At 42.6% G+C, this 27572-nt stretch overlaps 1 protein-coding gene across 15 annotated transcripts in view; it reads right to left on the bottom strand.

Moving 5' to 3' along the window:
• Positions 1-27572, bottom strand: part of SOX6 (SRY-box transcription factor 6) — a 945693-nt gene that overhangs the window by 528046 nt on the left and 390075 nt on the right. For all 15 annotated transcript variants that reach the window (XM_033928339.1, XM_033928344.1, XM_033928338.1 and 12 more), the window contains one exon: positions 10301-10541. In XM_033928339.1, the coding sequence (XP_033784230.1) occupies positions 10301-10537 (237 nt within the window). In that variant the 5' untranslated portion in view covers positions 10538-10541. The remainder of the gene's footprint in view (positions 1-10300; positions 10542-27572) is intronic.

The raw sequence follows: 27572 nt of genomic DNA, 5'->3' as shown, positions 1-27572 counted from the left end.
GCATGCTGTCATGCCACATAGGAACAGTTATCATGCTCATGTGGTAAAAAAGTTAGCATGTGCTAGCCTGCATGTCAACTGCTTAATGCACTTTAGTAAAAGGGCCCTTAATCATTTTCCTACAGACACAACCCCCCTTCCCCTTCTTTTAGAAAAACGTGATAGCGGTTTTTAGCGCAGGCCGGCACGCTGAATGCCTGTGCTGCTCCCAGCACTCAGAGTTCTTATGAGTGTCGGGAGCAGCGCCAAGCATTCAGTACGTTGGCCAGCGCTAAAAACCGCTATCGCGGTTTTGAAAAAGGGGGGAGGGAATAATGAAGTAAAAAACATAGAGTAAATATACTCAATCTTTTTTTTTTTTTTTTTTTTAATCAATATAGTGTCAATGTTAACACTATAGTAACAAAAGACCAATCTATTTTTCCTGCACCTAAGATTCTTCCTAAAAATCCAAATTCGCCCAACCCAGGCAATGATTGTAGGAGGTTGCAACGTTGTGTATTTGGACGAGAAGCTTGCAGATAAAATTCAAAGGCAGCATGCAAAGGTATCACAGAAACAGCCCATGAATACAAACTGTATTTGGCCAACTCCCAAAATAGATAATCCTTATAAACATGCAGGAATGTTGTAAGCTGTAAGCGAATGTCAGTCGTACATTACCAGGCTCAGTTTACAATCAAGCTTCAGCCATAAAGATGAAAATAAAATGGAACAGGAGAGGAGGGAGACTTCCCTGGTTGTTGGACTGTTTCACTTCAACTGCCTTGTTCTATAGAGCCAAGATACCAGAGCTTGACTTTCTTCAAACTGTCACAGTACAATGGAAATGGATAAAGTGCTTGCACAGATGTAGCGAAGTGGTGGATTTTTATCTTTTGGCATTGGTTCAACATACAGCCCACATAATCACATGTTAGTGATTGGAGCGTGTGTTAATCAGGCTACATACCTTATTCTTTCTTCTCTGAGAATCAAATCATGTACAAATACTCCTAAGAGCATATCGAGTTTTTGGAAACATCCTCCAAGAACTCTGAAAAACAGAGCATTCATGGTCAAGTAGGAATGCACAGAATAATGTGCGATGATTGGAATGTTCAGAGATTTGGACAGAGCCAACTAAGACCTGGGTTTGGTCTCAAGCTTCAGACTGATACATTCCAGCGACCTTTCCTGGTGAAAGCAACAGCACTGGCCACAAGCATTTCGTAGATAAATCAGTTGGCAGCGAAAGCAAAGTGAATCAGTAGGTGCCCCCTCGTTATCATTTTCGAGTTTACTTCATTCCTCGGGAGAGGTTGCTTTGGCGAATTCCTCACCCCGCCTAACCACTCCTGTTGCTCAGAACTGAAGCAAAATCGAGATGCCTTCTTTCGTCGCCTGCCTCTCCCGCAAACCTTGCAGTACATGGTGAGAACAGACCCGTGTAAAATAGCGACTAGAACAGTAACAGCTGCGTGGTAGAGCGAGGGAAGAAAAACTTTCGTGAAAAAAAAAAGCTGCGCTGAAACACAAAGCCATTGATGATTTAAAGAATGGGCCACATCTCTGCCTGCAAAGATGTTAAACTTTTTTTTTTTTTTTTACTTTGGCACTCTCGGCCATTTAAGGTGGACTTGATCATTGATAAATTATTGCCTTTGACTGTATGCTCTGCTTGAACGTGATATACTTGTGTTTTTGTTATGTAAATGTAACAAATAAATGAATTAAAAAAAAAAAATACAAAGCCATAAAAACTGTTAAGACAATGAAAAGGAAACAAACGCTAGGAATAACACTGGAAGGGAAAGCAAATTTCAGAGAGCACCTTCTACGTGGGGCTCCTTTTACGAAGGCGCGTTAGCGGTTTAACGTGCGTAAAAGCGTGCGCTAAACCGCCGGACGCGCTAGCCGCTACCGCCTCCTCTTGAGCAGGCAGTAGTTTTTCAGCCAGCGCGGAGGTGGCACGTGACGACAAGTCCTGCGCATTAAACCCGCTAGCGCGGCGGTGTCTCACTTTGCTAACACTGAGTAAGAAACATCAAGTCTTTCCTACCAAGCGGCTTACTATGACAACCATTTCCGTCCGTTATTAATTAGATCCGCGTCTTATGTGCATTTCAGAAAACTGTTGAACACTTTTCTTTTTTTCTACATTTCTGCTCAATTAGATTTCTGTATATCATATTATTCCTGTATTTTCTCATAGCGTCATCTTTTCTTAGCCGCAATGAACTTACGGCTATGCGGTCTAAAAATCTGCTATTGTGTTATATTATATTTTAAATGAATTGCCTCCTTAAGAAAAGTTGGGATCCATGTAAGGCAGGGGTGTCAAAGTCCCTCCTCGAGGGCCGCAATCCAGTTAGGTTTTCAAGATTTCCCCAATGAATATGCATGAGATCTATTTGCATGCACTGCTTTCATTGTATATTCATTGGGGAAAATCCTGAAAACCTAACTGGATTGCGGCCCTCGAGGAGGGACTTTGACATCCCTGATGTAAGGGATTCCATGTGGTAATAGAACTTTTAACACGGAACCTGTAAAGATAAATGCTAAGAATGTTCCCAAAGGTTGTGGTATTATATTTACAGCTACCGCATAGTGAAATACCACATTAAGCCTGGGTAATGGCTAATTTTACATCTCCACACCAGACCTCGCCCAACTCCTATACGCATATGTCCTCTCCAGAATGGATTATTGTAACTCCCTATTTAATGGACTAACCAAAAATAATATCAAACGCCTCCAACGGGTCCAAAATGCAGCCATCCGCCTCCTACACAACCTCAACTACCACGATCCCATCTCCCCGGCACTCCGTGCTGAACACTGGCTCCCAATTAGCCAACGCTGTACTTTCAAAGCCCTGGCAATTGCTCACAAGAGAATCTACTCCATCACCCCCTCCTACATAAAATCCAAGCTTCCCATCTACAACCCCACTCGCACCCTCCGCTCAAAGTCAGAGATACGCCTATACACCCCCCCCCCCCCCCCCCGGAAGATCCCTGCTCACAGAAACTGCCCACAAACGATCCTACAGCCACTTCATTCCACACCTCTGGAACCAACTCCCCCCCCCAACTTAGACAACAGAACTCATTATTAACATTCCGTAAATCGGTAAAGACCCTCCTCTTCAAATAAAGATCTCCTCTGTCTTCTCCCCCCCTTAGGCCCCACCCTCCACTCTCCTATCACCTTCCCGAAATTCCAGTATGACCCTCTCTTACTCTATCCACTAACAAATTGTACCTAAACGCTTTAACTTTCCTTACACTAAACTACTGTATTTCCCCCCTCTCTCTTTCTACTTACTCTCCCTATATTTAATTCTCTCCAAAAACTATAAATCCAATCACCAAACCTGTTGTACTACTTATATGTCTAGTTACTCCCCACTGTGTATGTTCATTTGTAAACCGTTCTGAGCTATTGGGAGGACGGGATAAAAATCTAAATAAATAAATAAATAAACTTTAGTTAAAGGGCCCCTTTAGTACTAGTGCTCGAATGTAAACCTGTTTTTTGCCTGCCATAGAGGTTTATTGAAAAGTGTTGCATCTTCAAGAGGTCACACCAATCTCTAGAATCAAGAATTAGCCTAAGGAATCCTCTAGGTTTTGATGGACAGAGAATTGGTCCCATTTCTTGGTTTGACATACAATGCGTCCTTTCATCTGTTTCTCCTGTACGTACAATCGTTTGGTGATCTGATACTCACAGTATAAGCCTTGGCAGGTTTGGCATTCCAGTTGTTACAAATTGCTGGATCTGTCAAATGAAAAAGGAGCACAAAGGGGATTTCCAAAAGGCAGCTGCTGGTTCCCATTCGTTAAATCCCTTATTGCACTGTAAGTACACAGCTGGGGAAATACTAGAGAGTGGGAGTTGTAGTAAAATATTTTGACTTCTAGACATTCAGAATACACAAAGTCCCTTGTGGAAGGAATAACTTGATATCAAAAGGGAGTGAGAGTTTTGAAAACAGTTCCAGCCAATGAATCTGACACATTTCTGTCGGAAGGCGGACTACAAGTTCAGAGTCCAGGTGTCAGCAGGGCTGCCTACTGTACACAAAGAAGGTCGTTCCAGAAGCATCCAGTTGTAGAATCAGCACCATTTACATGTAAATGTTGCATACGTGATTTCAGGTAGCCAGTATATCTGAATGGACATAGACCCAAGTTTGAAAGGTCATTGTTTAGACAAGCTGAAATAAGATGGCGTAGTTTCCATTCGTCAGGATGGTTGGAATCAGGCTTATTTGGGAAAAAAAATGTTTATGCTGGCTCATACACTTGTTCCAAGCCGTGCACACATGCCGGCTTGGATCGTTTAGACCACAGGTGTCAAACTCAAGGCCCATGGGGCAAATATGGCCCGCCTGGTCGTTTTATGCGGCCCGGGGTCCAATGCCCCAAGTTTTACCTTGTGGCCGGCTCCTTCCTCCTCACAATCATAATGTGCACGGAGCCGCAAGGAGCGGCTCCTCGTGCGTCCCACACCTCATCCAGAAGCATTCCCTCTGACGCTGCAACGTCAGAGAGAAGGCTTCCGGTTCAGGTGCAGGATGTACAAGGAGCCGCTGTACGCAGCTCCGTGCACACTACAGCTATGAGGAGGAGGGAGCCGGCCACAAGATGATACCAGGGCCATATAAAATGGCCAGGTTGGAGCCGGCTAGAAGGTTAGACACTCGCCAGAGGGAGGCACAGCATGGAGGGAGGGAGACAACAAAGGTAGGAGGAATGGTTTTATTTTCAAGTTAGTGTTTGAATTGTGTCAATTTTGAGCATTTTAATCTGCTGTCTATCTTTTTGCACTGCTCAGGAAGAAATACATTTGTTTCTTTTTCTCTGGGGGTTGTACTGCATGCAGAATCTTAGCGTATTTTTTTTAAAAATATATTAGTACTTTTAGTTTTTGGTCCCGTATTTGCATAGGGGTTATCTGTGTTCCGGTAGGAATGAATGTTGAGAAGCACAGTGTGCTTTGTGTAGTTTAAGTTTGTGGTCAACAATTAAAATTATGTGTTAATAAGATTATATTGTGTGTGTGTGTGTATATATGAAAAATGAAAGGAAAAAATTGTGTTATAATTATTATTATTATGGGGGCGGGGTCTGGCCTGCGACTTAGCCTGTGTTTTGGATTTAGGCCCCTTAATGTGATTGGGTTTGACACCCCTGGTTTAGACCACCTAAACATTTCAGGCTTCGTTCCCACATGTAGCTTTTAAAAATCCTGCGGCCAAATAAATTGTTCCTTCTCTCTTTTTTTTTATTTTTTTTTTTATTAATAATGGACCTCAATGATGTCACTCAAATCAAACCCCCCTTTTACAAAATCGCACAAGAGGTTTTTAGGGACAGCTGGCGCGCTGAATGATCTGCGCAGCCCTGACACTCATAGGAGCTCTATGCAGTTGGAGCTGCGCAGAGCATTCAGAGCGATAGCCAGCAGTGAAAACCTCGTGCGCAGTTTTGTAAAAAAAATGGGGGGGGGAATTATTTATAATTGATCATCAATTATAAAGAATATTGGATCTGTGACGAGGTAGGGGTGTGAAGCTTAAAGGTGATAGAAGAGTTGAACCTTTAAGTAACATTGCTGAGGTCCATTATTAATAATAAAAAAGAGTGAAGGAACAATTTTTGGGGTACCAGGATCACTGCTGTATAGCCCTTCCTAAAGTTTATAAGCGATTGGAGGAACTGCTTTTTAAAAATGCAGCATATGTACGTGTACGTGCTAACAAATCAACATACATGTATGGATGCTGGCTCTCACATGTGTAAGCTACGTTTTTCTGCACGTATAGTTTTATAAAATCAATGCTCCAGCTATAGAGGCTAGGAAATACTGTACATATTCACTTCTACATATCCTCATTTTATAAAAAGCTCTATGTTGGGCAGAGCCTTTTGTAAAATACTGGGGGAATGTGACCATCCTAGCCCAGAATTCCTTTTTCCTCATAGAACCCTTAGGTAAAATAGGGTTTCATATGCAGAAATTCTCTCTTGTGAATATGGCACTGGGAAAACCAAAAGCAGCAGCTGAATCTCTTCTGATTTGTAGTACAAGTCCATCAAAATTTCACACTGTCCATCTCATGGGGAGAGGGGAAAACTGAGAAGCAGAGCCAAGATAGAAAAAGGAGAATGCAAAAGAGAAAAAGTATATCAAAGACAAAAGGGAAAGAGGTAGGGCAGAACCTAACTATTTAATAAGAAAACCTGATATATAAATGAAATAATTTTGCAGATGCCTTGTTTAATATGTGACTTCTCCCAACACTTAAGAGTGATTCTTAGCTGGAAAATATCTTAGAAAAGCCCTTATCAATTTGTTGCTCTGCCTATCCTGGCACATATATTCAAGGAAGGGGAGACAGAACTGGAAAAGACAACAATAAAAATTCTGGATGACTAGGGAGCTAAAAACAAAATGATAAAATGCAAAGGTGTTTGTTCTGCTTCTTATGGCTAGTCATGAACCGGTCACAGAGTCAAACCCAACTCTTCAGAACAAATGGGGGCTAATTTTCAAAAAAGTGTCATTGCTTATCCCTAGAAATGTGCTATGAAAATTGTTCTATTTTTGGGTTCTACCTGGTACTTGTGTCCTGGACTGTCCATTGTTGGAGACAGGATGCTGGACTTGATGGACCTAGCGTCACCGAGCATGTCTTTTATCTTATGTTCCTAAGTATCATATGTTTTTACTTTTTAACTTCATTCCCATTTTAAAGATAGAAACATAGAAAATGACGGCAGAAAAGGGCTATAGCCCACCAAGTCTGCCCATTCCAAGTATCCCCTCCCCTGAATTTACTCCCTTAAAGATCCCACATGAGTATCCCATTTTATAAAATCCGTCACGCTGCTGGCCTTTATCACCTGGAGTGGGAGTCTGTTCCAATGATCCACTACTCTTTCGGTGAAGAAGTACTTCCTGGAGTCGCCATGAAACTTTCCTCCCCTGATTTTCAGCGGATGCCCTCTGGTGGTCGAGGGTCCCATGATCAGTATTTTCTGCTTTTAACTAAAGACGTTTACCAGCAATACCAGTACTATTTTGCCACACAAGAATAAGGCATTTCCCAGATTAAGGGAAAGCAAATAGGTAGTACCCTCAATCTGTTTGTGAATCTGATGGAGAATCATGCTGCAGTGTGGACAGCGACTCAGTTCATCAATTTTATCTCCATGAGGGGGTTTATGGTATGGTGCGCAAACATTAAACAAGAACCTACTTGAAATATCAACATAAATATAAATAGTAAAGATGGACCTGGTAGTCAAACTGTAGAATATAAAACATAATGACAAAATTAATTTGTTGGGGGGAAAATTTCTCTTGGTCTTGTTGAGGTAAATTCTGAAGGTTTATTTATTTTGTTATTGGACAAAACTAAATACTGATGTGCAAGAGATGTATTTATGACTAGAGTAGGAGTGCATTAGATTTGGTCTCTGCCTTAACCACCGAGCTCTGCAGTTTAACTGAATGATTGGCAGCTATGAGCTGAGCATTACTATCTGAGATTAATGCTGAGGTAAACATATCATAAATCAATAATGGCTAGGGAAAATAAGGCAAATCCATACAGAAGGTGAAATCATCAGGTGACTTCATCCACACAGATACCCATACTTAGCAAGATTGGACAATTGTAATATTTCTTATAAATACGACTACACATCAATATTATTCTAATAATTGAGATGTCTGGAATCTTATTCTTTAAGAAAGGCTGGAATAAGGCTCGTTTCAGGTAACAGATTTTTCTGGATAATTGAACGCGTTTGTATAACCATCTCTGGGGAAAAGGTGACTAAATCAGCAGATCCAAAACATTGACAGTGGCTGATTTTTCATGTTATATGTCCATAAGCAGTCTGAAAAATTTACAAGCTTGAACTTCTATACAGTGCTCCCCTGCGAATTTGTGGTCGACGGTTTGCGGTCCCGGTCATTCACGTATTTTCCGACCGTGAATGACCGGGCAGGGGAGGCAGGAGAGGGCAGCCTGAGTGCCGGCGAGTGAAGGAAATCACTCGCTGTATGCTCCGACCGCCTCTTCATGTACTAAAGTGTCAAAGCAGCTCCTGATTGGTGAGGCCCGACTTTAGTACAGGAAGAGGCGGTCGGAGCATACAGCGAGTGATTTCCTTCACTCGCCGGTGCTCCGGCTGCCCTCTCCCGTCTCCCCTGCCTAAAAACCGTATTCACGGCTTTTTGAAATTCATGGAGGTTCCTGGAATGGAATTTCAGAGTTCGGGGTTCCGTGAATTTCGTAGGAGTTCTGTACTTATTTTTCACATAAAAGGATGGCGTTTGGACTGTTACAAATCATTTGCTCTAACAGAATTCATTAAAAACTTTTTTTTTTTTTTTCTTTTCTGTTGACTGGTCACCTTTTTCCAGAGATGGAGATAGGAGTTTTCCGATAAAAGAATTTCAAATAGAAATGAAAAATAGTAGTAGTAGTATCTTCCGCCGACACCTGTCATTCCCAGCGCTAGCCGCCGGGGTAACAGCCCTGACACTACACAGAATTCCTATGAGCGTCCAAGCTGTTACCGCCATGGCCAGCGCTAAAAACGCTAGTGCGGCTTTGTAAAGGAGGGGGTTTGTTTCCAAATATGAGGGGGTGCTGAAAAGTTCTCAGACCAACTGACTTCCTAAATTCAGAGCGTTATTTTGCTGCTTTAGCTGAAAAGAGTTTTATCGTATTTTCATTAAGTGCCAATTTGCAGATACAAAATTCTATGTTTTTTGACATTGTTTCAGATCATTGATTGAACCATATCCAGGTCATTCTCTTCTTGGTTGGGCTGAGAACTTTTCAGGACCCCCTGGTAGTGTGAAGAGTTTCAGTCTTTGGTGACCAGGGCTGAGATTGTGATGTCATAATGCCTCATTCCACCAATAAAGGCCAACCTCATCAGTGATGTCACAATGGTTTGATTGTGCTATACTTGGCTCACTTCTGTTACATACGAGGGGGTGGTTGAGAAGTTTTCAGCTAAACCAACCAACTTCCTAAATTCTTAGCGTTATTTTGCTACTGTGGCTGAAGAGAGTTGTCATTTCATTATGTGCCAATTTGCAGAAACAAAATTCTATGTTTTGACATTGTTTCAGATCATTGATTGAACCATATCCAGGTCATTCTCGTCTTGGTTGGGCTGAGAACTTTTCAAGACCCCTCGTAAAGGAAACTTTATATATAAAGTGTTTCGCTGCATCTATTTCTAGTAGCCGTATTAGTCTGTGAAAAAAAAAAAAAACCCTAACATTTTCATTAGACAAACATGTGAAGGGCAATTCTGTAAATGATGTGCATAATTGCACGCTATTCTGAGATATACACGCAACTACATTGGCTAACATCCAATTAGCGCTTTTAATATGGTGCTAACAATCACTGTTTTGAGGGGGTTCTTTGGATTGGATGGGGTAATAGGAAGTGAGGTATAAGTTGGGGGGGGGGGGGGAAGTTTGTGGTTTGGTTATGTCCGAATTAATCAGGGGTGGTAAACGGTGAATTGAAATGAGAGAAGGTGGAGGAAGGTGGCGAACATAATGGAAGGAAAAATAACTTGGTTTTGTGTGTTTCTTGGTCCACAGGGGTTGTCCATGAGAAAGCCATGTTATCGGTGAAAAATGTTGGACGTCTCCCCTGACCGATGAACAAATCTATTAAGGTAAGTTAAACTTTAATATTAGATTGATTAAAGTTGTTGGATAAGAGATTTCATTGAGAGGATTGAGAGTGGGTTATAAAAATATTTAACAATGGCTAATGAGGAGGTGGGAGTTTAAATCTTAGCCTAATAAAAGCTTCTGAACGCTAAGTGGCCTCGCTAAAGCCTGTGCGAAAAGTATGTAGATTGATGTGCAAGACAACTAATTCATTTGGACTGTTGGAAGAACAATCAATTATTCGCATTAATTGGCCAAAATTGGCATCTCACTAGGCACTGCTCTCTAAAGACTCTACATGCAATGGGAAATGCAAACAACAAATACATATCCTTTCGACTCCATTATACGTGGCTTACCTGAGCTCCCTTCAGTTATTCCGCAAACAACTGAAAACCTGGCTTTTCAGCAAATTGTAGCTCTATCCTTCCCCCCTTTCTCTCCCCCCTTCTACACGTAAGTTTCATGTAATCCTTTTTCTTCTTCTCTACCCACTATTTTAAGTTCTTGTAAACCGTGTCGAGCTCCATTCTCATGGAGATGATGCGGTATATAAACTTAAGGTTTAGATTAGATTAGATTAGATTACCATTCTATGCTGGGTGGCGATCACACTGTCCCAGTCAACGTCTGCTTGGATGGTGGTGACGAGGGTAGGTAGCTCCTCAGAGTGAGGTTTGTTGTGCATTATGGTATGGAGCGGCAGATGAGTGGCCATGTGCTGATCGCTGCCCTCTTCCTTGTCTCGTGATACCAAGTCCTGGGTCATCGCTTCCTCTCCATCAGCAGCACAAGCAAATGGAGAGGCAGCTTGCTTGGAAGACATTCTTCTACGGAAATAAAAAGAGAAACATGTATTAATTCAACTGAAGATTAACAATACACTTTATTCTTATATACTGCCAAGTCACAAAGTTCTAGGCCAGGGGTGTCCAACCTGCGGCCCCGGTCGAGGGCGATGCAGCGTTTTCATCTGCTGCCCCCAGGTGTTTACCGTCTTGCCGGCTCCCTCCTCTGTCTTGCTGCAGTGTTTGCGCGGCCCCAGAAACATTTTTTTCAGCCAATGCGGCCCAGGGAAGCCAAAAGGTTGGACACCCCTGTTCTAGGTGGTTCACAATAAAGAAGACTGAACAATCAATGAATGATACAATACAGTTCATAGAAAAGTAGAAAAATTAGATATGTCAAACAGGTAAATTTTCATTAGTTTTCAAAAAGAATAATAGGACTGCGCCGATGGAATGATCCTAGTCAGCCCGGAGATCATTTTGCCTTCCTGGAACGCAAGTGTCTTATCCAAAAATAAGAGATTGGTCTGACACACATATACCCAGAAATTAAAGGAGCATATTATCCAAAACACAGCACTGTGAAGGCTCTCTGGCTATTAGTTTAGTTTATTTTCAGTTTACTCATGCCTTTCTGTTGAAACAAGTCAATACTAAATACTAATCAATAACAAATCTAACATCAAAATAACACTCCCTAATTTACGGTTTCAGCTAAAATCGGTGGTAAGAGGATTTGCCAATTCAAAGATCCAGCTATAAGGGTCACAGCCAACCAGAGTATCCAGCTTCAAACATCTACTTCCTCTTTCAGCACTATCCAATCAGCAACTGACGAAAAAAAAAAAAAAAAAAAGTGTACGTTTGATACCAAAGCTGGGATGTCATCCAGATTGGTACAATTGAGATATGCAAAGTTATTAACGATTAAGAGCTAGTTTTCATCTGACATTCTAAGGGGCCATTTTAATAAAGTGTGCTAGGCCGTTAACAAAGTTTACAAGCATCAACAGGTAAAGTACAAATATACTAAACAGTTTTGTTTTATTTTTAAGGTCCCCACATGCTAAATCAAGTATTAACCTTTTCCTATCGTGTGTCTCGGATGACGGGACATTCCAAAAATGACATAGACAGTGGATAAACAGTCTGTATGGATTAATAAAGAGCCAGGAACACAAAAGATTTGAATTGACAGACTGATGACTTATTTACATTATGTTTACAATAGCCGTAAATGATAACGGTGAATAAGATAAAACTTTGCTAAACTAATTACGATTGGAACCAGCCTAACGTAAAAATTATTACGATAGGAAACGGTTAAGGGGGTGTTTTAAGGGGAGGAAATAGGTAAGGGCATAGGTGTAGAATGGGCATGGAGAGGGTACATGCCGCATTTACCATGCAGTAACCAACTAAAGTGCAAATAGTGTGGGGACCGCTTGCTGTCTCCTAAAAGCCTCCGTGCTAACTACCACCTGATTACAACATGTTAAAGCAGGAGTGGGCAACGTGTGTTGGCCAAATACAGCCTGCGACTAAAGTTAATGCAGCTCACAAGACCACGGGAAATATACATCGAAAATGCTACCCAGGGTTTGGGCAATTTTAAAATACTATATTTCACAAATATAGACAGAACCGCCACTTTAATATTTGTTTCCATCATTTTTAGTTACATTTTTACTTATTTGATTTAATTTAATTTTCTCTATCGTTCTCCCAGAGGAGGTCAGAACGGTTTACATGAATTTATTCAGGTACTCAAGCATTTTCCCTGTCTGTCCCGGTGGGCTCACAATCTGTCTAATGTACCTGGGACAAAGGGGGGGATTAAGGCCCAAATTCTGTAAGCAGCGCCTAAAAGTTAGGCGCCCAACCTATCTAAATTGAATAACAAACTCAATTAAGCTTTTTAATCAGCACTGATTGAAACATAGGCGCCTCTCAAGAAAGCGCAATTCTGTAACAAGGCGCCTCTAAAAATGTAGGCGGCCTTCAAAAAAATAGGCACTATGTATGTTAGGTGTGGGCGTGGCTACATGGTAGGCGCCTTGTTGTAGAATCACTGCCCTTAAGCGTGCTCGAGCGCTCGGCTAGGCGCCTAACTTTTAGTTGGGCCTAGAGCTGGCCTATTTCTTGGGCGCCTCCAAAATAGGTTCCGCTCAGCGTGATTCATTAAACAACACCCGATTTGACTTGAATCGCGCTGGACAGGGCCTAATTAGGCGCTTCTTATAGAATTTGCCCTTAAGTGACTTACCCAGAGTCACTTGGGGATTTGAACCCACAACCTCAGGTTGCTGAGGCTGTAGCTTTAACCACCGCGCCACACTCTCCTCCTTATTTAACTCCTCCCCACCCCCCATTTACTAAGCCATGGTATAGGTCTCCACCTATACATTAAATGCTCCGGCACTACTCCAACACTTATAGAATTCCTATGAGTGTCAGAGCACCGTCTGAGCATTTAGAACCCCGGGCCACAGTAGAAACCTCTACAGCGGCTTAGGAAAAGAGGGCCTTAGTTATTTAGATACGAGAGAGGTCAACAAAATACTGAATAGAGTGGAACGAGTAAGTGGTCGATTTCAAACAAACCAGAGAAAGTATTTCATCACTCAATGTGTAACTAATCTCTGGAACTTGTTGCCAAAGTATGTGGTGAAAGCAGTTAGCTTACTAAGGTTTAAAAAAGGTTTGGATAATTTCCTAAAATAAAAGTCCACAAGTCATTATTAGGACGGACTTGGGAAATTCTACTGCTTATTTTTAGGATAAGCAGCATAAAATCTGTTTTTTTCTCTTTTGGGATCTTGCTGTGTTATGGATTTGCTGCTGTTGGAAGCAGGATACTGGGCTTAATGGACCTTCAGTCTGTCCCAGTATAGCAGCTCATGTTTTTATCACAGAAGGTCTACGGAGCTCTGTGCATTTTAGGTTCTGATATTATGTAATGTTGCAGCCTGCCAGGAGTACTACTGCCATTCATGTGGCCATCTATGTATAAGATTTCCTACCTCTGTAATGGAAAATTCTGGCTTGACTCCCCTCCCCCCCCCCAATAGTTGCTATGTTAGACAGCAGTTACCAGATATTCATCTTCTGTGTTAAGCCACAGTAACGGCTAAATCTAATGCACTTTGCAAAAGAACACCTAACTGGGAAGCATGTCACTCTTCAATAATAACTTATAAGCATTGTTTGCGAAGTTAGAAAGAAACCTAAGCATGGAAAGGCCTTGTTACAAAACAGTATTTTGCATCACTGGTTTTTCCCTTTTCATTGGGAATCATTTTGTCTGTTCATTTTCTCCATTCCTTCATTGCTTGAACTCATTCCAAATTCTGTTTTCTTTTTTTTATTTCACAATTAATTTATTGCTTCTATTTCTAGACTTTGGGGATGAATAAATGGGTGGTCCTCCTATTAGAATAATAACCCATATTTTGTCAAATTTTTCCAGTGAGGTCACTTTTCAGCTGCTAATGTGGGTTGTCTGCTTTTTTGATATATCCACGAAAGCCTTTAGAGGTGTCTGAATTAAAATTGCTCACAGTACTCTAATTTACTTAGATCATAATAAGGACTTTTGTACACTGCGCTGCTGTTTTTGTATTGCTCCATTTTGACAAGATAGGCAGATCCAGTCTTGCTTTTGCCCTATCATATGTCTGCACTGATTGCTCTGTTTACCTGATAAAAGGAGACTCTACATAATCCAAGCATGTGAAGGAATAAAAACAGAGCTGAGTAAATTAGGACCAGCCTGCCACCGAGTCATGGACCTGCTCTCCAACTAAGCCTTGCTGCAAGGATCCAGGCCTACAATTTGCAAACAGAAGTGGTTCCAGAAGGGTGCCGTACAAGAGCCAGTTGGAAAGTTTGCTAAGTGTAAGACAAGGGGTTTTGTAATGATAAATGAACAAGTCCCTGGAGGGGACATCTTAGCCAAGTAATGACCTTATATAGTAGCACTTATTCACCGGCCTATTTCAGCACTGGAAGGAGTTCCTAGAAAGCGGCATCCCACTTCCTAGACTCTGTTGAATGACTGCAAGCATCACAGATCTCCTAGTGAAAGCTGCAAAGGATGACTAAAGTGAGAATAGAAAAGAAAGAGAATTATAGGGGGGAAAAATTAAGAATTTGAATTATGGACAGTTAACTAGTAGAGACAGGGTGTGCAATGCAAGATGGTCCCCAGCATTTTGTTGGCGATTGTAATAAGTATATGGTACCTTTCCTGCCAGAAACCCACCCCACTACTAAGAGAATGAGATCTCCACCTTAATTGCTCTTTAGCATTAATTGATTTCATACCGTTTCTTACAAAGTGCACAAATCAGTTAACATAAGAAACCACACAAGCATTTTTCAAATTAGCAAATCATTAACTCGCTCGTACTGTTTCTACAGAAATAAATACTGATTAAAGGGGCTACAAATCTAGCCTAACAGTTAAAATTACAAATCTGTCACATGCTTTCATGAATATTACAGTGAAGGAAATATCAGGTGCAAAAAAAATAATTAAGTTAATTCCAATTTAAAGAGTAGTTTTTCTGTAGCAGCCCATGTTTCACATAGGATTTAACAGCTAATGTTACATTTCTCACAATTAATGAGGGGGCTCAGATTTAGTATCCTACAGAGAAAAAAATTAATATAAGATCAGCTAATATAATTATGCACTTTTCTCAATAAGGGTATTATGAGCTTCCTGAAAAGCCTTGGAATACATTACAATGTCCATAATGTACAGTACGTATGTGAACCATTCAGCAGTAAAACTGTATGTCATAAAACGATAAGGCTCGAGTGTAAGTGGGTGTGTACTACAGTTCTGCATTAGCACACAGGGATCATCCTAAAGCAGGGGTGTCAAAGTCCCTCCTCGAGGGCCGCAATCCAGTCGGGTTTTCAGGATTTCCCCAATGACTATGCATGAGATCTATTTGCATGCACTGCTTTCATTGTACGCTAATAGATCTCATGCATATTCATTGGGGAAATCCTGAAAACCCGACTGGATTGCGACCCTCGAGGAGGGACTTTCACACCCCAGTCCTAAAGACTAACCCCTCCTCCGTTTTTACAAAACCATAGTGTGTTTTTTAGCACTGACCACGGTGGTATAAGCACTGACGCTAATAGAATTCCTTTAAGTGCAGGAGCTAAAATCCATGCCACGGTTTTGTAAAAGTAGGGGTAAAACATAGCTCCAACCGCATAGAAAGTTACAGAGACCAGATATTAGGGAACAAGCTTAAGCAGTAGGCAGCAAAAAATTTCTAAATATTATAGAAAACAGCCTGCAAATCAGTTTGCCTGGGCAATTTGAAACCGTGCATCTTTAGACTGAAGCCTTTGATACAGCAGCTTTTCTAAAGGTAATAAAATTCAATGTTGGGAAAAAAAAACAAAACCAAAACTGTGGACGCATAAAGAAGAGTGTGATTTTGTGCAAGGCTAAATTTAAAACCCCATAACACCTTCTGTGTAAGTCTTTGTTGGCACTTTTTTTTTCCCTGTACAATATTTTCCCTGCAAGAACTTGCAAGAAATAAAACCTTGAAGAAAATGATGTAGAAATTTCTAAATTGTGCATGAAACCCACTAGGTCAGGCTTTTTTGCACTTTTTTTTTTTATTGAGCTGCAGGAGTGGGATCCTATGGAGTGGTATTTACTTGTATAGATGGCATACATGTATACAGGGTGATTTCAAAAAAACTGCTTTCTGTATATACCAAGGCAAATCAAAAATCAAAGGCAATTGTTAATTTATGCAACAGAGCTAGCAAAATGCAACATATGTACTCGTATATTGCCTGTTGGATAGTTCATCCATGCACAGGGCAGGACTCGGTCTTTTGTTGTGTGGCAGCCACGAGATTAGAAACATGGACGCTCCATTGCAAGATTGCAACATCTAAGAACAATGTGCAGTAGTGCATTTTCTTTGGTTAGAAGTAGTGAAACCTATGGAAATTCACCATAGGATATTGACTCATTATGGCCTCCCAGCCAAATAGGAGGTAAGGTGGGGTTTAGGTTAGAGAGGGTGGGATGGGTAGATAATGGTATGCTTCTGTTAAGAATTTTCTTGTGTATGTGGGATGAACACAGAAGATTTAGAATCAGAAAATAATATTAAAGATTGAACTAGGCCAGTTACTGGGCAGACTTGTACGGTCTGTGTCTGTGCATGGCCGTTTGGTGGAGGATGGGCTGGGGAGGGCTTCAATGGCTGGGAGGGTGTAGATGGGCTGGAGTAAGTCTTAACAGAGATTTTGGCAGTTGGAACCCAAGCACAGTACCGGGTAAAGCTTTGGATTCTCGCCCAGAAATAGCTAAGAAGAAGAAAAAAAAAATTTAAATTGAATCAGGTTGGGCAGACTGGATGGACCATTCGGGTCTTTATCTGCCGTCATCTACTATGTTACTATGTTACTATATATTTATAATATATTTGTGCGATGCATTTCACTGTAGAATGTAAAAAGTTTAAAAAAGATTGAACTAAAAACTAGCACCATGAATCAATGAAAAGTTTAAAGCGGGACCTACAGGTGTAACTGATGAAGGTCATTCAGGTTGCCCATCAACATCGCGCACGCGAACGGATGCCTTTATTAAAGACCAACAGATAAGTGTCTCAATTGGCTGAAAATTTGGATCTGCATTTGCTGTAATGCATTGTGACTTGGGATACAGGAAAGTCTGTGCACAGTCGGTTCCCAAACAGCTTACTGATCTGCACCAGCAACAGCGTGTAGAGCAGGGGTAGGGAACTCCGGTCCTCGAGAGCCGTATTCCAGTCGTGTTTTCAGGATTTCCCCAATGAATATGCATTGAAAGCAGTGCATGCACATAGATCTCATACATATTCATTGGGGAAATCCTGAAAACCCGACTGGAATACGGCTCTCAAGGACCGGAGTTCCCTACCCCTGGTGTAGAGGTTGCGAGGCGAGACCTGGGTGCACCACTGTGACCCGGAAAGCCAAAAACAAAACATGATAAAGTAAAGGAAATGGTGCTCACCTGGCTTTGGGAGCAGCAGAAAAAAACCTCTCTTGCATGAGGAGTATAGGGAAAAGTGATATGCTCAATTGCTCACAGTTATTTCTAATAAAGCCATTAAATGTATTATGCCTTTACTTTATTTACCCTATAAATAACTGGGACACAGAGAGTTAAAGGGGAGCAAAGAAGGCCTAGCTTGGCAAGCCAGTAAAGTATGAATGTATTTCTCATTATACATTGAAATACACATGTACTTAAAGATATTTCTTTATGAGCTTTTGCATCTGTTCCTAGGCATGTACAAGTGCCAGCTAACTGATCCTTGTGACCCTAAATGATTCACGGGGTAGTTGGTATCAGCTGTATATGCATATGTGTATTTTACAAAAGGCTCTGCATTTGTAAAATACTAGCAGGATTGAGCATGTCCTGACCAGTACCTCTCAATTCCTAACTCAAGACCTATGAAAAATAGGGCTTCATATTTCACAATCGTATCACAAATCTCATGAACACATATGCCACTGCATCTCAGAATTACAAATGGGGGCTGATTTTATAATACAAAGCCTATGTAAAAAGTCCAAGAAAACCTCTATTTATTTCAATTTTACCAAACAGTTCTTAAAACCAGTCAAATTGGAATGCACACACTTCATCTGGTATAAATCTGTAGTGTATGTATGCTAAGGGCCTGATTCTGTATAGGATGCCCAAGTGGCTTTGGAGAATCACATACGGGCGTCCTATACAGAATCGCGTCTGTCCTAACGGACAGACACCTAATCCCGTCTAACCAATGTTCAAGTCAGGTGTCGTTAAGAGAATTGTGTTGTCATTGAGCTGATCATGGCAAGGGAATCTCGCTGCAGCTGAGTGGCAGGGAACCCCCAAAATCTCCCCTGCAAGTTGGCATGGAGACAGGATGCCCACTCCCTCCTGCCGGAACCCCCAACCTCCATCCCAACTGTCCATGGCAGGAGTGCCCCATTCTACCTATCGCTACCCCCCCCAAAAGCATCAACCCCCCCCAAAGTATCTCTCGGCAGGAGTGCTCAATTCCTCCTGCCACCTCCCGAAGCATCCCCAGGCCACCTGGCGACCACCACCCCCTTCCTGTGCCCCCCACCCACCTGGAGACCCCACCCAGCATCCCCTCTAACAGGAAGACCACCCCCAACTCCCCCCATACCTTTTCAAATGGTCTGACTGGAGGTAGGCACATCCTCCAGCCGGCAGGCCTGCCACAGAAAAACGGCAGGCCTTCCCAGCCTTAGGCACCTGGACCAACTGGAGTCATAGGCCTCCTTCCCAGTGTATCCCATGAGCGAAAAGGCACAGGGAGTGGCCTAAGACTCCAATTGGCCAGAGCAGCATCAGAGCATTTAGCATTCCAGGCCATGGTAGAAACCTCTACCACAGCTTAGTAAATGGGGGGGGGGGGGGGGGGGTTTGGAGTTATGCATGATAGGTCAGCTATGCACCACCAGGTGTCCCCAGTTAGGGTGCCTAGTGGCACTTATCCTAGGCACTGTTTATAAAATTCCCTCCTAAAATGCTCTCACATTAACTCTGCGCTATCTGGATAGCACATGCTAATCATAACATGCTAGCCAGATAACGTGGGACCATCTACTCTGTCTATGCCACATCCCCTCCAAAAGTATTTTGATAAAATACCGCAAAACACTTTAATACATTCTGCGGTAACCTATGTGTTTTATAAAATACCTCCCTCCTCGAATTCTATAATGCGATCCAAAGTTAGACTCCTACTTCTGTGTGCCTAGCCGATGTAGGTGGCCTAACATTATTAATAGGCTTACTTGGTGCCGACAATTAACATTAATTGAAAATTTGGTTCCCAGTCCAAAGTGCATACTTAAAAGTAGGCGTGATTAGGAGCAGAACGTGGATATGTTTTGAAGTTAGGCATCTGTTTTCGACTTAAGCATTGTTGTACAGTGTTTTCCTAGTCGTTCGCGGTCGGCGGTTCACGGTCCCTGTCATTCGCAGTATTTTCCGACCGCAAACCACCGACAAGGAGAGGCCAGCGGGAGAGGCAGGAGAGAGCAGCCGGAGCGCCGGCGAGTGCAGGAAATCACTCGCGGTACGCTCCGACCGCCTCTTCCTGCACTAAGTCGGGCCTTATCCAATCAGGAGCTGTGTTGACACGCAGCTCCTCATTGGTAAGGCCCGACTTAGTGCAGGAAGAGGCGGTCGGAGCATACCGCGAGCTATTTCCTGCACTCGCCGGCGCTCCGGCTGCTCTCCCGCTGCCCTCTCCAGTCTCCCCCATGAAAAACCGTGTTTGCGGTTTTTCAAGATTCGTGGGGGTTTCTGGAATGGAACCCCCGTGAATATCGGGGGAGTACTGAATACCTAACTTAGGTGTACGTATAAAGGCTGGCAGAAATATGCCTAAAAGTTAGGTTGCCTTGCGGTACTACGCATGATTCTATACAGTGCCCATAACTTTGATAGAATCACGCTTAGTGCTGCACTAATTGGCACTGAGTTTTTAGGTGACCAATATATAATTGGAGTCCACGTACCGTACATCAGAATTCCATCAAAAGCTTTATAAAATCACCCCCTACCAGGCACATACTAGTACCACCTCTCTGGCAGATTTTTATTTCCAAAGAACTTAGCTTGCTGCAATGACAAAAAAAAATATGATGGCTGTTGCTGTCGAATAAATTAATCATGACACAATACCAAAAAATGTAAAGAAAAAAAAAAAAATGAGTCTCTCAAGAATAATTTCAGCTATAAATTGCGCCAATGAACAATGGTGCCCAATCTCAATTAAGCTTAACTGTGCAGCTGTAAAAATAGACTCCAAGTCTGCCTGAAGCGTAAAGGCTGGTTTTGTAAGGGACTATTTTCTTAAGGAAGGCTGGGCCCTCTGTCTTAATCAGCCAATAAATTATTTCCTGCAATTACATTAAATGGAAAATTATCTTTAAATTGGGAGCGTTAATTGAAAATCAAAATTCCGAGTGAAGTTTAGAAATTACACACAGTGTGTAATTATTCTGGAAAGACTTTTATTTCTATTTCACAAACAGGCTTTTGGTAATTCCTCAAGTGACCATTTAGAAAGGCTACCTGCTCACTGCGCGGCACGTAGCAAACAAAAGCGTCGCTTTCGGTGTTATTAAGGCAAAATCAAGCACTATTATTTCATATGGCTTTCCTTTGCGGGGGACTGTGAAAGCATGAGAAGCTGCCATGCAATCAAACATGGCACGTTTGACTTCAGTGGAGCAAGCGTCTGAAAGGGCCTCATCTTAAATGGGAAAGGTCTGTTTTATTTGACAGCTGTTGGAGGGCAGTACAACACGGCTCTCGTATTAAGGCAGGACAGTTTAGCAAAAGTTCACATCTGTTAACAATGACTAGTTAAGTCTGTTAATGGCTTAACTGAAGCCTAGATGGTGCCAAGAATGTTAGGCAGGCGGCTTTGCCCTTACAGTAATATCTGTATCCACCAAGCAGAAGAAATGTTCCCCATAGCGAACAGAATTTATCTGGCTTCCACAAGAACTGAGACAGATTGCCCTGGGATCAGTAGCATGGAATGTTGCTACTCTCTGGGATTCTATATCGAATCTTGCCACTCTTTGGGGTTCCGAAATGTTGCTATTTGGGATTCTGTCAGATATTTGTGACCTGGATTTGCCACTGTGGAAACAGGATACCGGGCTGGATGGACCATTGATCTGGCCCAGTATGACTATTCTTATGTTCTTAACAGAGGAGACTGGAAACTACAGGCTAATTCGCCTTATCGCAGTGGTGGAAAAACTCATGGAGATTCTACTGAACGAAAGGATAGTGAACTAGTTACAGTACAGTGGGTTCCAAAATCTGATTTTACCAGAGGCAGGTTATGTCAAACAAATCTGATTTATTTCTTTGTTTGGATGTCCAGAGAATTAAATCAATGGCATGAGCTGGATGTAATTTACTTGGAACCCAGCAGTTTTTGATACTGTGCTGCACAAGGGGCTCAGACATAGGGTAGCCTGAGAGCAGATCCTAAAGTGATAGCCTGGTAGTTGTCTGGAATAGTCTCCTAGTAGAGGTGGTGGAGACAAAGACTGTGTCTGAGTTCAAGACGGTGTAGGATAGGCACGCGAGATCTCTTATGGGGAGGAGGAGATAGTGGATGCTGCGGATGGGCAGACTGGATGGACCATTTGGCCTTTATCTGCCATCATCTTTCTATAGAATAATAGTGTAACCTAGTACTGATGTGCATAGAATTGCTGTAAGTGGATGCACCTAAATGTTCTGGAGATTGTATTACATAAAAGTAATGATAGGCTAGAGGCAATCCTTAGAAAGCCAACCAAAATGAGGCCAGTCTGCAGAACAAGTCATAGGAGAAGAGACTTCAGGACCTAAACATGTATACCCTACAGGAGAGACAGAGGAGATATGATATAGTGAGTCTCATACTTAAAAGGTATTAATACACAAATAAACCTTTTGCAAAGAAAAGGAAGCAGTAGCAGAACTATGAAATACCACAATCGTAAAAGAAACAACATTAAGAAACAATTTTTCATGGAAAGGATATTGGATATATGGAATGGAGGAAGGAAGGAGGAAGTGGCAGAGATAAATACAATAATGGAATTTAAAAGGTTGTGGGATACACACAAAGGATCTCTTAAAGTCAATTAGACGGTAACATAAGAACATAAGATTTGCCGCTGCTGGGTCAGACCAGTGGCCCATCGTGCATAGCAGTCAGCTCACGCGGAGGACCTCAGGTCAAAGACCCAAAGCGGTTCACTCCAAAAGAGCAGCAAAGTGATTATGGTGTTCTTCTTCTATAGAGAGAGTTATATATCCTTAAACAGAATGGCAGAGGGGGTAATCTTTATGAAGCAGCAGTAAGAGTTAAGAGGCGATAGGCTCCGGAGTAATCTAAGGAAATACTTTTTTGCAGAAAGGGTGGTAGATGCGTGGAACAGTCTCCCAGAAGGTGTGGTGGAGACAGAGACTGTGTCTGGATTCAAAAGGGCCTGGGATAGGCACGTGGGATCTCTTAGAGAGAGAAAGAGATAATAGTTACTGCAGATGGGCAGACTGGATGGGCCATTTGGCTTTTATCTGCCATCATGTGTCTATGTAACCCTAGACACCATGCTGGGAAGACTGGATGGGCCACTTAGGGCTCTATCCACCATCACGTCTTATCATGCTGTTACTACAAATGTCCAAGATCATTTATTTTATCAACACTGATCCTTTCCAGAACTTGGTTATTGGGTAGTGAACCAGCAGTTGACCATTGTCAGAGCTCATCCTGTCAAAGATATTACTGACCCAAAGAAAATGTACCTGGACCAAGAGTATAGCAAAGCTGTGGTAATTCACAAAACAACTTCTGCATCCTTGGAAATAATGCAGCAGCTCTTCATTCCATAACTACATGTGAATAGCTTTAAGCAAAAAAAAAAAAAAAGACAGCCTTTTAGACTTGCCACAAATTGTATGTGGTGATTTTCAGGTCCTTGTCCTTCGAGGATTGTGTTAAGGCTGCAAATCTTGCACTTAAGACTTCTGGGCAGGCCTGGACCCAAGTTCCAGATGTGAATGTGATAGGAGAACGTTTAAACAACATCCCTCACTAAGCACATTGCCAGTTTTGCTTGCTTTAACCCAGATGGGTTTCTAGTTATCTGGAAGGTCAAGTCTAAATTCATATTCAACTTGCAGATCATGTGATCACTAAAAAAGCCTCTCTGTCTCTCCTGTCTCAGCATACAGCAAGAATAGAGAGTTTGCCTATGTAATCTGAGTAAATAAGGGAGTAGACTGCACTGAATGACCTTAGCATTCATTAAAATGTATTTTGAACTGTTAATCTTAATATGCCTAACTGGAACAGTGAAACACATTACACTTGTTACACTGGCACTTCACCAACTGAAGCCCTAAATGATAAAATTATTAAAGAGTGAATGGCTCCTAAATCCTCTGCTTGAAATATGAAAGTATTGCAAGGAAAGTCAAGCAATCCTAAAGCACCTTAAAGAAACCTAGGAGCTGTCTTACTTCTCTGCTATTTGTACTGCTATTTGGTGATAAAGCTAATAGCAGAACAATATTTAATGCAAAAGTACATGGAGAGTAATTTAATAACTGGGAGCCTAGATTAAGGTAGACAAATTGTACCTACAGTATTTTGAGCCTACTTTATAAAGGATAGTAGGCACCCACTTTTTGTTATAAAAAACTAACACAAGTACCATATTTTCACGCATATAACGCGCGCGTTATACACGATTTTTACAAACCGTGCATAACCTTGCGCGTTGTACAATTTTTTTTTTTCATTCCGATCCGGCATCCTCCCCCCGCTCACGTCACCCCCCCTCCCCCATGACCCTACATCCCCCCCAGCACCGCAAAACATCTCTTACCCAATTGGGCACCGGCACCAGCACCAATGTACAGGACGTGCCAGTGCCCGAAGATCCTCCCTCGTTGTTGCTGGGCTGGGCTGTGCTGGGCGGTGCGAGGGAGATCCTCCTTCTTCCTCATGCCGGGCTGGACTGGGCTTTGAGCATTTGCGCATGCTCAAAGCCTTCTCAATCTGAGAATCTCGGAGAGAGCGAGACCAGAAGGCTTTGAGCATGCGCAAATGCTCAAAGCCCAGTCCAGCCCGGCACGAGGAAGAAGGAGGATCTCCCTCGCACCGCCCAGCACAGTCCAGCCCAGCAACAACGAGGGAGGATCTTCGGGCACTGGCACTGGCACGTCCTGTGCATTGGTGCTGGTGCCGGTGCCCAATCGGGTAAGAGATGTTTTGCAGTGCTGGGGGGGATGTAGGATCGTGGGGGAGGGGGGGGGTGACGCGAGCGGGGGAGAGGATGCCGGTTCGCAGGCCAGAAGAGTAAGCGGGAGTGGGAGGAGGTTATAGCAGCATGCGCGGTATAAGCGTGTGCGTGCTATATAAAAAATTTTTTATTGAAATGCTTTGGACCCGCGCGCTATACGATTATGCGTGTTATACACGTATGCGCGTTATATGGGTGAAAATACGGTAGTAGAGGTCTGCACAGGAACAGGGTTTGCCCCCAGATTGATGGGACTCCCACAGGCCTGAAAAGAGAATTAGTAGAAGATAGACAAAAGCAGAAACTGTGACCAAGATGATAGAAAAACAAAATGTCCCACCACCTACAGCAAGGGAGATGCTCATTTTGAGGGGGGCTAAGCTCAAAGTGAGAGGCCCGGCCCCCCTCCCACGGTTATGCCACCAATTGTGTTTAGCACAAATGAAGTACTTGCTGAGTTTGTTTTGGGGTTTCCAGTTCAGTTTTGGCACATTTTTCTTATGCAACCATTGTCTTGAAAAGTGCCTCTCTCAATTCTGCTTTAAATGATTTTGATGCTGTTATCGTTTGATTCTTTATTACTAATAATAACTTTATTCTTCTATACCGCCATCACCAGTAGTTATACAGCTTCTCTTGGTATAAACCGCCTAGAACCAGCGAGAGTACAATCACATAGAATATACTAGTTACAGTCTTAAAAGCTCCTAAGTTAGGTAATGAATTTGTCAAAGTAGTCTTAACTGATTTTCAAAAAGAATAAGACATAGCATGATGGATACATTCACCTAACCAAGATTGCAATATGCCTGCTTGAAACGCCAATGTCCTGTCTAGAAAAGTCTTATATTGGCAAGCTTTTACCTTAGGATAGGTAAATAATTGAAATCTTCTGGTTTCCCTCACCGGCCTATATAATTTAAAGTGATGGAAAAAGATAGATTGGAGACAATCCCGAGATCAATTTAAAACAAAAAAGGGCAAACTTGAATAATACAGGTAACCAGTGTAATAGACAATAGTACAGGCTGACATGATCGTTTTTTGTGGATCTTGGAAGAACCTCTCACAAGTTACCTATGCCAGAAGGTGGAATTATATTGCCAAAAAATCCAACTCTTATATTTCTTTTAACGAGAAATGGGCAACTCTACAGTCACATGACCTAATGTCTATTCTAATTCTTTCTGGTGATGTATGCATCTCTTATTTCTGTCCATTTGTTTATATTGTATTTTATTTGTCATTTAAATAAACTAAGGGGTCCTTTTATCAAGCCGCGGTAGGGATTTAACGCACTTAATACCGTGCATTAAACTGCCTGCCACGCTAGCCGCTAACGCCTGCATTGAGCAGGCATTAGTTTTTTAGCCGGCTGCGGAGGTTAGCGCGTGATGAAATGTCCGACGTGCTAACCCCGCTAGCGCGGCTTGATAAAAGGACCCCTAAGACTTAAAAAAAAAAAAAAATCAAAACTGTCAGAAGTAATTGCTGCTTTTTATGGGGACAAGTAACTTTTATGGGGGGACGGGCGGGGATAGGAGGAGATTCCTCAAGGGGATGGATGGGGATGGAGGGGATTCCTCATGGGGTCAGGCGGGGACAGAGGAGATTCTGGCGGGGACGGGCGGGAACAGGCGGGATACTGGTTAGGACGGGTGGGGATGGGCGAGATTTCTGGGATGATCTGACAGAAGAATTATATTAGCGACCTCCAGATAACAAATGAGAACCATGTTGTATCTAACTTTGAAAGGATGTGAGAAGATCCGGATGCTGAGGACTTCCAGAGGAAAGGCAGAATCACAGCTGATTAAGTGAAAAGATGAGGCCACTTTTGCGAAGAAGGAGGGAACAGTCTACAGTGAAACTGAAACATGTGAAACATTTTAACAGTTAAAACTGCTCCAGGTCCTATAGTTAGGGACCGCTCCCTGGAGGCTGGGCAAGAGATTAGGAAGAAGACAGAAATGCAGTCCTCCAAAGAGATTTCTACCAGAGCTAAACAGTGTAGCTCGCCTTCCTATTATTCCTTTGGGAGAAACCTTGAGCAGAAGCCCAATAAACCTCAAAGAACCCAAACTGACATGGGAAGTGTTAACAGGAGAGATGGGGCTAAGGGAGCTGAGCAATAGGTGTGCATCCAGGGGTTGATAGGGGAGACCAGGAAGGGAGAAAATGGGCTGCAGATAAATTAGCTCCAGCTGAGCAGATTAGCCCCCAACGCTCCAGCAGCAGTACCTAGGGAAACGGCATAAGTTCTTGCCAGAGAAGAAAGTTCCTGTTTTATCCTGCTCCATAAACTCTGCACTACGAGAGAACCAGGATAGGAAGGTAAATCTCTTTAAGCCTGGGTTGGCACAGAGGGAGAAGTTGGGAAAGGGGGAGGCTCTGAAGCTGTCTCAAGCCACGGTATGTTTCCATAGCCAGGAGGCAGGGATGTGTTCTCAGAAGAGGAAGACTTAATGGAACTAGGAGACAGTGAATCTGTCTTCAATGACCTGGGGTGTAGCAAGGAGGTGGACTCTGTAGGGGAAGGCAGTGTGTCTGAAAGTATGTATGAATAAAACCTTATGAAGTGAAAAAGAGTGAGTGAGCCTGAATGCAAGAGTTGGTTCTAGGACATGTTCAGTGGACATTGAACTGAATGAGAGTGTCCTCTAAGCTAATAGGAGGGCTTGGCTTATAAGAAAAAGCAGAACCCTGAGTAGAGAGAGGGATATAAAGTTGAGGTCAGCCCTATCTGAAGCACTTGCTAAGGGGATTCGGGGGAGGGGGATAAGAACCAACTCATTAATTGGGAGGAACGTTCTCTGCACCCAGACTAGGGTCTAAAGCAGGTCAGAAGTGCTATAGCCTAAAGAGGGCACAAGTGCTACTAGGAAATTACAGTGGTGTATTGGACTGAACAGTGGAAAGCTAAAAAGGGGGGGGGGGGGAAACACCCCTGTTGAAAGTGACTCAAGTGCTGGGTTGCCCTGCGGCCAGCCCAGAAGTCTGGACGTGGATCCCAGTTCAGAGCAGGGGTGCTACCAGGGCTGAGATGACAGGGGGCAGCCCCACTATAGGCTAAAAGCCTCATTTGGATGAGGATTGGATCATTATTTTGCTAAAAGAGTTTTGTTTCCTTTGAGGTATGTGGCCTAGGTAAAGACAGGAGGGAACTGTTTGGGAAAT

This window comes from Geotrypetes seraphini, chromosome 19 (assembly GCF_902459505.1).
Source record: "Geotrypetes seraphini chromosome 19, aGeoSer1.1, whole genome shotgun sequence".
Taxonomy (NCBI): Eukaryota; Metazoa; Chordata; class Amphibia; order Gymnophiona; family Dermophiidae; genus Geotrypetes; species Geotrypetes seraphini.
The sequence above is the reverse complement of the archived record's forward strand: the minus strand, read 5'-3'. Positions and strand labels throughout refer to the sequence as shown.